This window comes from Cololabis saira, chromosome 12 (genome assembly GCF_033807715.1).
Source record: "Cololabis saira isolate AMF1-May2022 chromosome 12, fColSai1.1, whole genome shotgun sequence".
Classification (NCBI taxonomy): domain Eukaryota; kingdom Metazoa; phylum Chordata; class Actinopteri; order Beloniformes; family Belonidae; genus Cololabis; species Cololabis saira.
The window spans coordinates 25,996,258-26,008,724 of record NC_084598.1 but is presented as its reverse complement, the minus strand read 5'-3'; the positions used below and the strand labels follow the sequence as shown (position 1 = coordinate 26,008,724).

At 39.8% G+C, this 12,467-nt stretch overlaps 1 protein-coding gene across 2 annotated transcripts in view; it reads left to right on the top strand.

Moving 5' to 3' along the window:
• LOC133457215 (adenylate cyclase type 6-like) overlaps positions 1-9,037 on the top strand; it is a 35,771-nt gene extending 26,734 nt beyond the window's left edge. For both annotated transcript variants that reach the window (XM_061736218.1, XM_061736219.1), the window contains exons 12-24: positions 20-167; positions 271-368; positions 502-589; positions 724-840; positions 1,810-1,959; positions 2,129-2,304; positions 2,495-2,524; positions 2,612-2,641; positions 2,721-2,853; positions 3,201-3,464; positions 3,612-3,816; positions 3,978-4,102; positions 6,606-9,037. In XM_061736218.1, coding sequence (XP_061592202.1) covers positions 20-167; positions 271-368; positions 502-589; positions 724-840; positions 1,810-1,959; positions 2,129-2,304; positions 2,495-2,524; positions 2,612-2,641; positions 2,721-2,853; positions 3,201-3,464; positions 3,612-3,816; positions 3,978-4,102; positions 6,606-6,749 — 1,708 coding nt within the window. In that variant the 3' untranslated portion in view covers positions 6,750-9,037. The remainder of the gene's footprint in view (positions 1-19; positions 168-270; positions 369-501; positions 590-723; positions 841-1,809; positions 1,960-2,128; positions 2,305-2,494; positions 2,525-2,611; positions 2,642-2,720; positions 2,854-3,200; positions 3,465-3,611; positions 3,817-3,977; positions 4,103-6,605) is intronic.
• The last annotated feature ends 3,430 nt before the right edge of the window (positions 9,038-12,467 follow it).

Sequence of the window (12,467 nt, the reverse complement as noted above, 5' to 3'; positions counted from 1 at the left end):
GTTCCATGTACCTTCATAGCCGCTGCACTCAGGAGGCTTTGAACCCTGAGGATGAGGTGGACGAGTTCCTTGGACGGGCCATCGATGCGCGCAGCATTGACCAGCTGAGGAAAGACCACGTCAAGAAATTTCTCCTTACCTTTCAGACACCTGACCTGGAGAAAAAGGTTGGCGTTTGAGCAAACTTCTCCTTTGACTGAACCCATTTTACTATTTCATCTTAATGCAAACATCGGAGCAACTGGATTTTCACTGATTTATCGTTACCAGTTCTCCAAAAAGGTTGATGATCGCTTTGGGGGATATGTGGCTTGCACACTTCTCGTGTTCTGCTGCATCTGTTTTATTCAGATGATCGTATTTCCAAGGTAAGTAGTCTCTCTGACAAGTTTGTTTACCGAGTTACTCTAAATTATGGACCGGAACTGTGCTCTTGATCTGTTAAGGAGGAGCTTGCGAGAGCTGCACGTTCTAATGAGATTGCTTTCTTCTCGTCCACAGAACAAAACTTATGACTGGTCTTTACATCAGCATCTTCATCATCCTCACCAGCATCCTCTTCATCTGTGCCATCTATTCCTGCATCAAAGTAGGAAAAAAAGCCCTTCACCACTTCCACAGTTCCATTTGCAGATATATTTGAATTGAAGTCATTGTTCTACGTCTTCCAACATCACTCATGGTATTAACTCTCCAATCTTCTCCCTGCTATTTGTGTTAAAGTTCTTCCCAGCTGCCTTGCAAACAGTTTCCAAGAAAATAGTCCGGTCTCGAGCAAACAGCACACTGGTGGGCGTTTTCACCATCCTCCTCCTCTTCATCTCTTCCTTTGCTAACATGGTACGCACTGAAGGACTTAATTTAGTTGTTTTGAGTGTTTTGTTTTTTTCAAGATGTCCCACAACATGAGCTTATGAAAGGGGCTTTCCTTGTGTGTTCCCAATTCGTCTGTTCTTTCATAGATCTATCCTCACAGATGTTGCTGTATCCATTTTTTGAGAAATTTGAAGAAATTCTGCCCTATCGGTAGCTTTTGAATTAGACCACACTTCCCAGGGGCTGCTATAGTTAGAGCCAAAGCTGTATTTAATCATAATGTGGACACTCGCCACAGCAGGAGGCCCGTTTTTCCCATCCATGTTTAACAACATCATATAAACGCATTAAGAATTGTATTTACACTGTGAGATAAACCATGCTTAACTCAGGTGTGCTCCTATGTAATATGAAAATAATATGGTTCTGAAAGGGTAGCGGAGAATGTGCAAAAAAATGAACGAAAAATGTGTGAACAGTAAACACACAACCAAATATCCAGCAGCAAAAGTCCAGCATTTGGCTTTAACCCAAGGTTACGTTAAAAGCAGTTGCAACATTATTGTGTGCTGTATTGACACAATATTGACATTTATTTCAATAAGATTGCAATTGTCAATACTTGTATATGGCAACACTCTTATTGCAACAACACATATGCCTTATGTGCGTAAAAAGAGGATAAAGAGTTAAGGAAAACTCCATGACAGTTGCTGGGACTGAAACTTAAAACATTTGCTTTATTGACTGCGTTTTATTGACCCACCATAACTGGCAATATAATGCTGATTTTTTCTTGTGGAATATTTCAGGGAACAAAACTTTATTAATATAGTGTGTTCAGCAGAAAGAGTTGATTCTTTCCAGTTCATTTCATTCTAGTACCAGTCAAAATTCTTTATCAACCAATAGCTTTGAGGTGCTGCAGGTACGACATGTGTGTCTCCACATTTGCACTCTTACACAACAGAGCGTTTCCTCCTTTCTTGGCAGTTTATCTGTAGCACGGAGAAACTCCGGGACTGCGTAGCCAAGGAGCAGAATACAACCGTGACTCTCTGCCTGCTTCACAACCTCACTAAGACAGCGGGGGACGGCTTGACTCTGTGCTCCAGTCAGGTCATGCCCTGCCATTTTCCTGAGGTTGGTCACATAACATTTTAGCTTCTGTTCATCTATGCTCACAGAATCACAGTTGCGTGCCTGTGTGCTTGTGTTGATGTTTGGTTTTCAGTGCCGCATGAAATGTATATTTGACTATTCACCTAAAGTCCCCCCCACCTCCCTGTTTGCTGTCTCCCCTGTGCTGCAGTATTTCAGCTACAGCGTACTGCTGACCCTGCTGGCCAGCTCCGTGTTCCTCCACATCAGCAGCATCGGGAAGCTGGCTCTAATGTTGCTCATCCAGCTCACTTTCCTCCTGGTGGTGGAGTGGCCTCAGGTGGCCCTGTTTGACAACGCAGACCTGCTGGTCATTGCCAACACACTGTGAGTCCCCCGCCTGGAACACTCAGGCTTATGCAAACAATTACTCTAACTCTTTCCTAATTTACAACCAGAACAGTTCAGCTTATGTTTCACAATCATGTGCTTTAGTTTGGAATTGGCCTACTTTTTATTATAGGCTTTACATTGTAGAAGTCCTAATTTCTGAACATGTTCTCATTTATTTTCTCAGGCAATTTCCACATGTTAATGATTCCCGACAGTAAGTTGCATTCTGCTTTCCTCTACATAATATAAGTAGCTCATATGCTTTGCAGGTGTGTGTGACTTCCTCTTCTTTTTCTTCCAGACCTAGTTTCAATGAAACTGCTGAACAGTGGTAAGTAGTTTTTTCTTTTTAAATGTATTTATACTGTAAATCAAGACGCTCATTCATGACTCCTTTTCCCCCTCCTCAGCCTGGATGACGTGTACAAGGTATCCCTGAAGGTCATGACCCCTGTAGTCCTGATGGTTTTTGTTCTGGCTCTCTACTTGCACGGCCAGCAGGTGGAGTCCACTGCACGCCTTGACTTTCTCTGGAAGCTGCAGGTAAATAACATCATTTACATGTGCAAACAGGAAACAAAAGAATATACGACTGTTTAAAGCCAACGAAAGTCATTTTTCCCTGTGTGAATTGTTGTCGTGAATACCATCAGATTAGCGATGAATGACATTAACAATGGCTCCATTTTGCCCGTGTATCAGTGAGTCAGTGAGTCAGTGTGTGTGACACCAGTGCTGTAACTGGGGAAACTAAGTGGAATTCAGTCATTATCGTTTCTATTTCCAATTTGCACCTGTGCAACTGTGCCATGTCAAAATGTCTCAAACACAACAGAAGCAGGTTCTCGAGTGTTACTGAGCAGCTTCGTCTCTCCCTGTCCCTCCCCAAGGCCACAGAGGAGAAGGAGGAAATGGAGGAGCTACAGGCTTATAACCGCCGCCTGCTCCACAACATCCTACCCAAGGACGTGGCTGCCCACTTTCTTGCGCGGGAGCGTCGGAATGATGAGTTGTACTACCAGTCCTGTGAGTGCGTCGCTGTCATGTTCGCCTCCATCAGCAACTTTTCAGAGTTTTATGTGGAGCTGGAGGCGAACAATGAGGGGGTCGAGTGTCTCAGGCTGCTTAATGAGATCATCGCGGACTTTGATGAAGTAAGCTATAGACCTGTTTGTACGTATTTTGAGCAGCCGATTGTAACTATTTTCCTATCTGATTGACTGGCTGACTGGCCTGTAGTAAGTGCTGTTTTAGTTTTTTTAATTTCCTCTCCATAAGTACGGCTAATTATTTATTTCTAGATAATCAGCGAGGACAGGTTTCGTCAGCTGGAGAAAATCAAAACCATCGGCTCTACGTACATGGCAGCCTCTGGCCTCAATGACTCCTCTTACGACAGAGAAGGCCGCTCTCACATCCTGGCTTTGGCAGACTACGCCATGAGGCTCAGAGAGCAGATGAAATACATCAACGAGCACTCTTTCAACAACTTCCAGATGAAGATAGGTAAACCTGAAAAGTGGAAGAAATTGCTCTTGAAACATTATCTGATAGAGCTTATCCGAGTGGCATTATTGGGTCAATCAAAGAACTTGAGTAATCCAAGAAGCAGCAGTAATGTTTACTTTAAATGGTTTAGTCAATGCATGTATGTGATTTGTTCTCAGGGTTGAACATGGGGCCTGTTGTAGCAGGGGTGATAGGAGCCAGGAAACCCCAGTACGATATCTGGGGGAACACTGTCAATGTGGCCAGCCGGATGGATAGCACAGGCGTGCCTGACAACATCCAGGTACTACTTATGGCGTGGTCTGTTTTCACAAAACTCTGCAGTTTGTAATTCCATATGACATGAATTTGAACATTTTGATTATTTATAACTAAATATGCCAACTCAGAATGGCACTTATCAATAAATGTGTGTCACTTACATTTAATTGCATGCAAATCATCATATAGACCTCTCAAAGAAAGACTTTACTTCAAAGGTTATCCAGTAATGTTGATAAGCTACACCTGAATTCCCTGCTTGTAATTAAAACAACATGATCTCTTTAACTGGTGAAAAGCCCTCTCTACAAAATATAGCAGACATATTCACTTATTGTTAAATGTGAGTTCAAGAGCCTTACTCGTTGTTGGGGTGGGGGAAAGAATAGGAAGAGCGATGCTGCCATCTGTTGGAAAGAATGCGTTACTGCCCTTCAACGTGTCCTCCGTTTAAACTGTAATATAGTCATTAATTATTATTTTCATCATCATATAACACTGTAATTACTTGTGTGTTAAACACTTGGTCGCCCAATCAGTCTGCTGCCTGTCTGCCAGTCTGCTGCCTGTATTGAGCAAGTTACGGGAGAAAATAATCTGTGCCCAAATTCAAGATTATTTTATATGCAACTCATTATTCATTGGCAACCAACATGCATACAAAGAGGGACATTCAACAAGCTCAGCAATGGCTCAAATGACTGACGATTGGTTGAAATGTATGGAGGACAAAAGATTAGTGGGAGCAGTACTACTAGATTTTAGTGCTGCTTTTGACGTTATTGATCACTGTCTTTTGCTTGAAAAACTCAGAAGTTATGGTTTTAAACCAAATGTATTTTCCTGGGTGAGAAGTTACTTGAGCTGCAGAAGGCAAAGAGTGTTTTTTAATGGCAGCCTGTCTGACAGCAAGGAGCTGCACTGTGGGGTACCACAGGGGAGCTGCCTTGATCCTATTTTTTATTCAATTTTTACAAATGATCTTCCATTAGTGATGAAGAATGCAAAAGTTGTCATGTATGCGGATGATTCGACCATGTACAGTGCTGCACCGATAAATATTGAGCTATCTGATATCTTGAACATTTATCATGGCTGTTGGTGGTGGACAGATTAAAATTAAGTCTCCTTACTTTCATGAGGACTTTGATTAATAGTAAAAAAAAACACAATATTTCGCAGATCAGATAGTGTTCACTAGAAATGTCAATAAATATCCAACCAGACAATCATGTTATGATAATTTACTGGCACCTAAGCCAAGAACAAACAGAGCTATCACAGGATGGAACACATTACCTAATAACATCAAAAATATGACATCAAAATACAGTTTTAAAAAGGTAGCAAAAGACTATTTACATAAAATTCAATGAGTAACAAATATATCACATGCTATAATTTATTACAGGAATTTATTTGTGGGTTATACTTGGTGGTATTGTAATGACTGTATGATGCATCCTTTTACCAATAATGTATTTTAGACAGAAAGTTTGCTGTTTGTGTATATGATGAATCGGTGTTACATTGATCCGTAACAGCGATAAATGTGTGTGTGTATGGACTATGTTCTTTTAAAATTGCATTGGGGACCCCAGGAAGAATAGCTGATGTCGCGACATCAGCTAATGGGGATCCTATAAATAAACAAATAAACTTGGTTATTAAGTCCCTGAAATGAGAAAGTCAATAAGAAAAATCCCTTTCAATGTCAAATTTTTATTGAAAGCTCTCATTTTTTAGCTCATTTGAAATACACTTAGAAGATAATATGGTGTTCTTTTTGTTTCTGACTTTGAAACGAAAAAAATCACAACATCTATAAATTGTCAGGATACTGAAACACAAGAGTCACTGTTTCTCAGGGGACTTATGTCTTGAATTATAATAAAATGGATAATTGTTTCTGAGAAATTGTTTTCAACTGAAGACAACCAGGAGAGCTGTAAAGCTTCACATGATAAGAAAGTTTAATTTCACCTGCCACTACTTTTACAATGACATGCATGTGAGGACTTCTGACTTAAATTTATATTGATATAGCAATTTGATTAGAGGAACCGTTTGGACTTAAAACAACCTTAGGCCTATTATTAGATAATAAGGAGATTAAACTTTTCGCTGATGAAATTATTTGATTGTGGATAGTCCACTCATATTCTGTTTCTCTCTGTCCAATCACCTTAAAATGAGTCCTATTTTCCAGCATAAAACCTTAGTTCTCAGTGGTTTATTTTCCCAACTGAATAAAAATGCACCTATCACCCACCAGGGGCACACCACATGGTTTGAGAATCACTGCTTTAGCACAATTAGATGAGCAACACAGAGCATTATACAGAATATATCACTAATTCAGTCAATATAAAAGACTTGTTTTTATATATCTTTTATATATCCTCCCCAATTATAATGTTTAAAGGAGGTTATTCAGTGTGAAACTGGGACTGGCATTGTTTTTCTCTTTGGAAAGGGTTGAATGTCTCATATCCTGCGTGTCAAATGTCCGTGTCTTCTCCAAGGTGACCACAGACTTGTACCACGTGCTAGCCAGCAACGGATACAAGCTGGACCGCCGAGGAGTTATTAAGGTGAAGGGGAAAGGAGAGATGACCACTTACTTCCTCACCAGCGGCCCCCCGGGGAGTGAACGACAGACCAGCTGACCACAGTCACCCCACTCCATCGATTCAGCAGAGACTGCAGACGCACTGAGGGGTCAGCGTGCCAGTGAGCACTGAAGCGCGGCGCAAACACGCTGGGGACAGGACATGACCAACAGAGACAAGGCTGTATATTGTCACATACTCAGACAAGCACACATGTACGGCATTGTTCATGTTTGAAAGTTTTTTTTCCAGCTGCCCGAGAGATAATGAAGCCCAGTTGCCTTAGGACGGAAGTGACTATGCTTGTTTTTAAGCAATAGTACTTCATCTCGATCTGTTTTTCATCCGGAGTCATTATTTATTTTTGTGAAATAAACTAATTCTTAAAAGAAAATATGCAAGGACAACATGAAGGAAGATAAAAAAAAACCAAAGAACAAATGTTTGATATGAAACATACACTGACGATTCTGTTCAAAAAGTACAAAAACCTTATTAGGTTTATTATTCCTCTTTCGAGAGCAACAGCCACGGAAACTTCTCTGTTGATGACAGGGATTAACTTTTATTTTGTGGACTTGTTAGTGACGGAGAACACACATGCACTGATTTTCAGGCATATATAGACAGAAGACACAATAACCTTGGCTCGGAAGTCTGTGTTTCCTATCAGGGCCTTCTTTTTTACCCTTCCAGCTTGTGGCCACACCGGACACAAGGCTGTTTGTGGTTCATTCAAATGTAATAACTGAACGCTCACTCCCTGCAATATCGTTTTGGTTCAAGCCAAACACAAGAAGTCATAAATGAAGGAGGAATAGCTGCATTAATACCACAGAACTGAGGAGAGATTGTTAAAGTACTATAAAACATTTTATACAGGTGTGTGTGAGTCATGTATGCAAGGCTGCGTGCGCGTGAGCACATGTAACTGAATGCTCCTCTGTAAAGGAGCATACTGTAACGTTTCACTGTGAGATTTTTATGAAAATGTACAAAAATGCTTTCTTGCCAAACTAGTTGCTGCAAGGCATGTTTTATATTATTCTTCAGAACAGTGTGTCCATTCCTTATTTTTTGTGTCAAAACGATCATTTGACGAGAGTTATGTCTGCTGCGCCGTGTACTGGACTGTGATTTTGACTGATTTCATTCCCAATGGAATAAGCAATGTTTTTCTTTTGTTTTTGGATTGTGTTAAACATGTGAAAGTACACTTGTTTTTTTCTCTGACAGCTTCAAGATAAGTGTATGCAGAAATTGTCCATCTGCTATGTATTGCCTTGATAGAATGCAGTACCGGTGTCCTCATCCTTCATGGACCACTCATCACAATTTTACACAGCAGCAGTATTCAATCTTGGATTAGGACTTAAAAAAGCTTTTTAAAACCACATAAATTGTCAGTTTGAAACAATAATCATATGAATGTATGTAATAATGAAGATTTCTGTCCACAATGAGACTACTGAAGACAACATTTTGGTCCACAAGAAGCAGCTTAGTCATTGTACAAGAGGTCAAACGGTTTGGACTTCATGTTCGCTGAAGAAATATTTTACATTTGAACAAGCTTTACACTTGGTGTGGACATGTTCACATATCTGTCTGCCATCGCAAGCTGCAAAAAAGCATCCCATTCGCTTGTCTGTGGTGCATAATTCTCTCTCTGTCCTCTCAGAGGGAAAGCAGCGTGAACGCTGTTGCATCTACCTTTAAGCTGTGGCAAAATTTAACAACTGGTGCAATGATTGATTTGGTTAGATTCCCACAGGAAAAAAAACAATCAATAAATGGCTGTTTTTGCATTTCTGTGCTTTTCTTTGGGGGTGGGAGGTCCTGATGCAAAACACACTTCAACCTTCTTTGATGAAAAAAAAAAACAAATCAGTAAAAAGCTTACTTCGCAAAAACGCCAGCCTACTCAGCGGTGCTCTATTTGGTCCATTTAGCGCTCATGTCAATCATCAGCCTGCAATCAAGATTGCACTGTGTGACAGTAACATGAGAGATGTGCCCATCTCCTTTTCCGAATAACATGGTCTACAGTTTCAAGAGGGTGATACAGGAGAGAGTATTTAATTGCTTGCACATGAATAATGAATCCCTGTTGAGGCTGTTTCAATGTTCACTTACACCACTCTTATGCTGAGCATTAATTAAGTGACATAAATTCCTTGTAATCCCCAATGAAAAAGCACTAATGTAACTATAATAGAAACATGATACAGAGTATGCCATTGAACTGCATTATCCTGACGTGTATTTATAATATTTTGAGGCCTTATTGTTTGTAAGCCTGAATGTGGTCTGAACTCTCAAAAATAAACCCCTATTGACTATGATCTCAGTAATTAAATAAGTTAATGAATCCATAAACCTACATCAATTGTCTCAAAGACTAATTATAAGGGATTTATCAAACTTGCAAGAAAGCTGTAAACAAATTCTTCCAATAAGGTGGGAAGAAGCAAGGCACGTTTGTTTGTGTAGCACAATTCAGCAAAAAGGTGATTCAGAGTACTTTACAGAGACATTTAAACATCCTCTCATAGCAGAAAATAAAAACCAACATTTTAAATTTAAACAAAATAAAGAAAGAAAACAAACTATATAAAAACGGTCAAAAAGGGAGTCCAAAGCACTCTTCTTGTGGAAAAATATTAAAAAGCCTTTATTGAAACATGGCTAATACGTTTAAAAACATGGGAGCAGAGACCCACGCGTTTCGGCGCAAGCCTTCTTCAGGACCCTGAATTCAATAAAGGCTTTTTAATATTTTTCCACAAGAAGAGTGCTTGGACTCCCTTTTTGACTAGATATTGTTTTTTTCCCCAACACCAAAGAGCACCTTCAAGATTTTTTCTGAACAATTCCCTGAGCACTTCGGATTTTTTCTTCACTTGATGATATATAAAAACGGTATTTGAGATATGATCAAGTTTTGAAGCTCAAGCTTAAAAGTAACAGATTTTGAGCTTTATTCAAATGCAGCTGAGAACAGGTGCGTCTTCAACCTGGATTTAAATAAACTTGAGTGTTTCAGCTGATCTGAGGCTTTGTGGGAGTTTGTTCCAGACATGTGGAGCATAGAAGCTGAATGCAGCTTTTTCATGTCTGGTTCTGACCCTGGGAACTGATAATAATATTGATCCAGTTGACCTGAGGGGCCTGGAAGGTTGATACTGGGTCAGGAAGTCACTGATGTATTTTAGTCCTGGACCTTTCAGTGCTTTATAGACCAGCATCAGAACTTTCAAGTCTATCCTCTGACGGAGAGGCAGCCAGTGTAAAAACCTCAGAGCTGGACTGATGTGGTCCACCTTTTTGGTCTTTGTGAGGACTCCAGCAGCAGAGTTCTGAATGAGCTGAGGTGAATAAAGAGGTTTTTTTTTTTTAATCTCTCCTATCCAGTGTTAGGTTGTCCGTCAAACACCTGCTTTTGAGGTGTTTTTTTCCAGAACCTCATCTTTAAGAACAGACAGCTGGTAGATGGTTTGTGACACTGGACACCAACAGTGAGCGGATCTGATGGCTTTGTCACGCTGTGGAGGGAATCAGGTTAGTGATTCTTTAGATTTAGCGCATCATTTGAAGAAACGTACTCAGTGTCAGTGGAAGATAGCATCCTCCACAATAAAATTCACATCTTTTGCCATGTGATCTTTCCAGTCACAAGATTTCAGCAGAACTGACACCGAACGAGGGACTGTCTTTTGAAAGTGTTCCAGATGGCAGGCACATTTTAGGCACTTATGGCTCAGTTACGCCCCTGGCAAGTACTATGATGTACTGACATGTCCCGAAGTTCATGAACTGGGCCATACTTGTCTTCACATATGTTGCATGAGCCAGATATGGCCCCAAATTTCATAGGTTTTACATGGGATATGACACAGGATTTGGGAGGCCACGCATGACCCTAAGGCAAAAAACAAATGAAGAACTGGTCATGGCATGGAAATGTGGCTGAATGAAGGCAGCCACACTCATCTTAAGTCAATGCTGACAGCCAAAGTCCAGTGTGGGCCAAGGAAAACTGCAGATGTGGGCCAGTTCGGGCCGGTCCTTCTCTTTACTGTATGGGATGATGCTTCTACTGAAACAAACACACTGTGGAGAAGGTGGAGGGCCAGAAGCAGGTTGCCACCTGGACAGATCATCATAGTCAAAGTGAATCCATCTAAGTAAAATTAGATTTGTATTTGCATAAAGAAAGTAGCTCTATTAAAAGAACCAGCCCCTTTGACTGATATAGCATGACATGTTAGATGACTGTTAGGCTACTCTGAGTACGGGACAAGCATGTTACTGCTGACAAAACATTAAAAAATCTAAACTATTTGTGCGATGTGAAATGTTATGATCCATTAGAAATTTGAAGTGTCCTAAAACATATAAAAATGATGAGAGAAGGATAAAATTATAGAACCGTTCGGATAGTCAAAACCAGGGGTGGAAAGTAACAAATTACATTTACTCACGTTACTGTAATTGAGTACTTTTTATGATTAATTTGGAATTTTCTAAGTATTTTTTGAAATATGTAATTTTTACTTTTACTCGAGTACATTTTTTTTTTTCACAAGTCTTTTTATTGATCATTTAGACATATATTTGTTCATACATTCCAGGCTTTTTTTTCTACATACAAAAGTAACGTTTTACAAAATGGCTATAAAAGGATATTATACAAGAATAAAATAAAAACATATCAGATGCAATGAATTATATTTTTATCGTAAAACTTAAAATAAAATAAAACGACTGAAAGAAAGGAAAAAAAAACAAAAACAAAACACAAACAAAAGGTTGACTGGGAAACCCATCCCTGGTAAGCTACCCTCCCCTCACCTGTCGTGCCTCCCCTCCCTCCCCCCACAAAGACCCTACCTACTACTGTATGTCAGGAGCTGTAATGTGTTTGCTGAGAGACGTGCTGCTGTGTTGGGTTTATATATTTGCAAGGTATGATATAAGAGGTTGCCAGGTTTTATTGAAGTGTTGAACATTGTCTTTCAGAATGTGTCTAATCCTTTCCAGATGGAGAGTGTTAGTTATGGCCTCTACCCACATCTTAGATGTTGGCAGATTTACATTTTTCCATAGTGTGAGAACTATTTTCTTTGCAATTATAAGGCTGTATGAGACAAAGCATTGTTGTGCTTTGTTTAGTTTGTTGAGAGTGTCAGATACCCCAAGAATGATGAGTAGAGGTTCTGGTTTGATCGCAATCCTCATGACCTCAGACATTATATTAAAAACATCAATCCAAAATGAATTAATCTTGGGGCATGTTACATAACTATGAAGATGCGTTGCGACAGAGGATTTACATTTATCACATATGGGTGAGACCTCTGGATAAATATTATGTAATTTTTCTTTTGAGTAGTGAAGCATATGTATAATTTTGAATTGAATAAGGCAATGTCTTGCACTGTGTGAACAGGTATTGATCTTCTCAAGGGTCCTCTCGAGTACATTTTGACCCAAGTATTTTACTTCGCTACATTTGAACCCCCTCACGTTACTGAGTACAAAATTTATGGTGAAAATCTTGTGGGCATTTTATTTTGGTTTATTGTGAATAGCAGGATCTTGTGGGCATTGGGCACTTTATTTTGTGTTTGAATGATTCTGGTTTTAGTGTTGTCGGTTGGACAATATGACTGAAAATAGTTTGCACTTTACAGTACAGGTTGTGACTGTCCTTTTTGTCCTGTTCTGGGGAAGTAAGAGGATCATGTTACTGAGCTCAGCTGAGCTTTTACA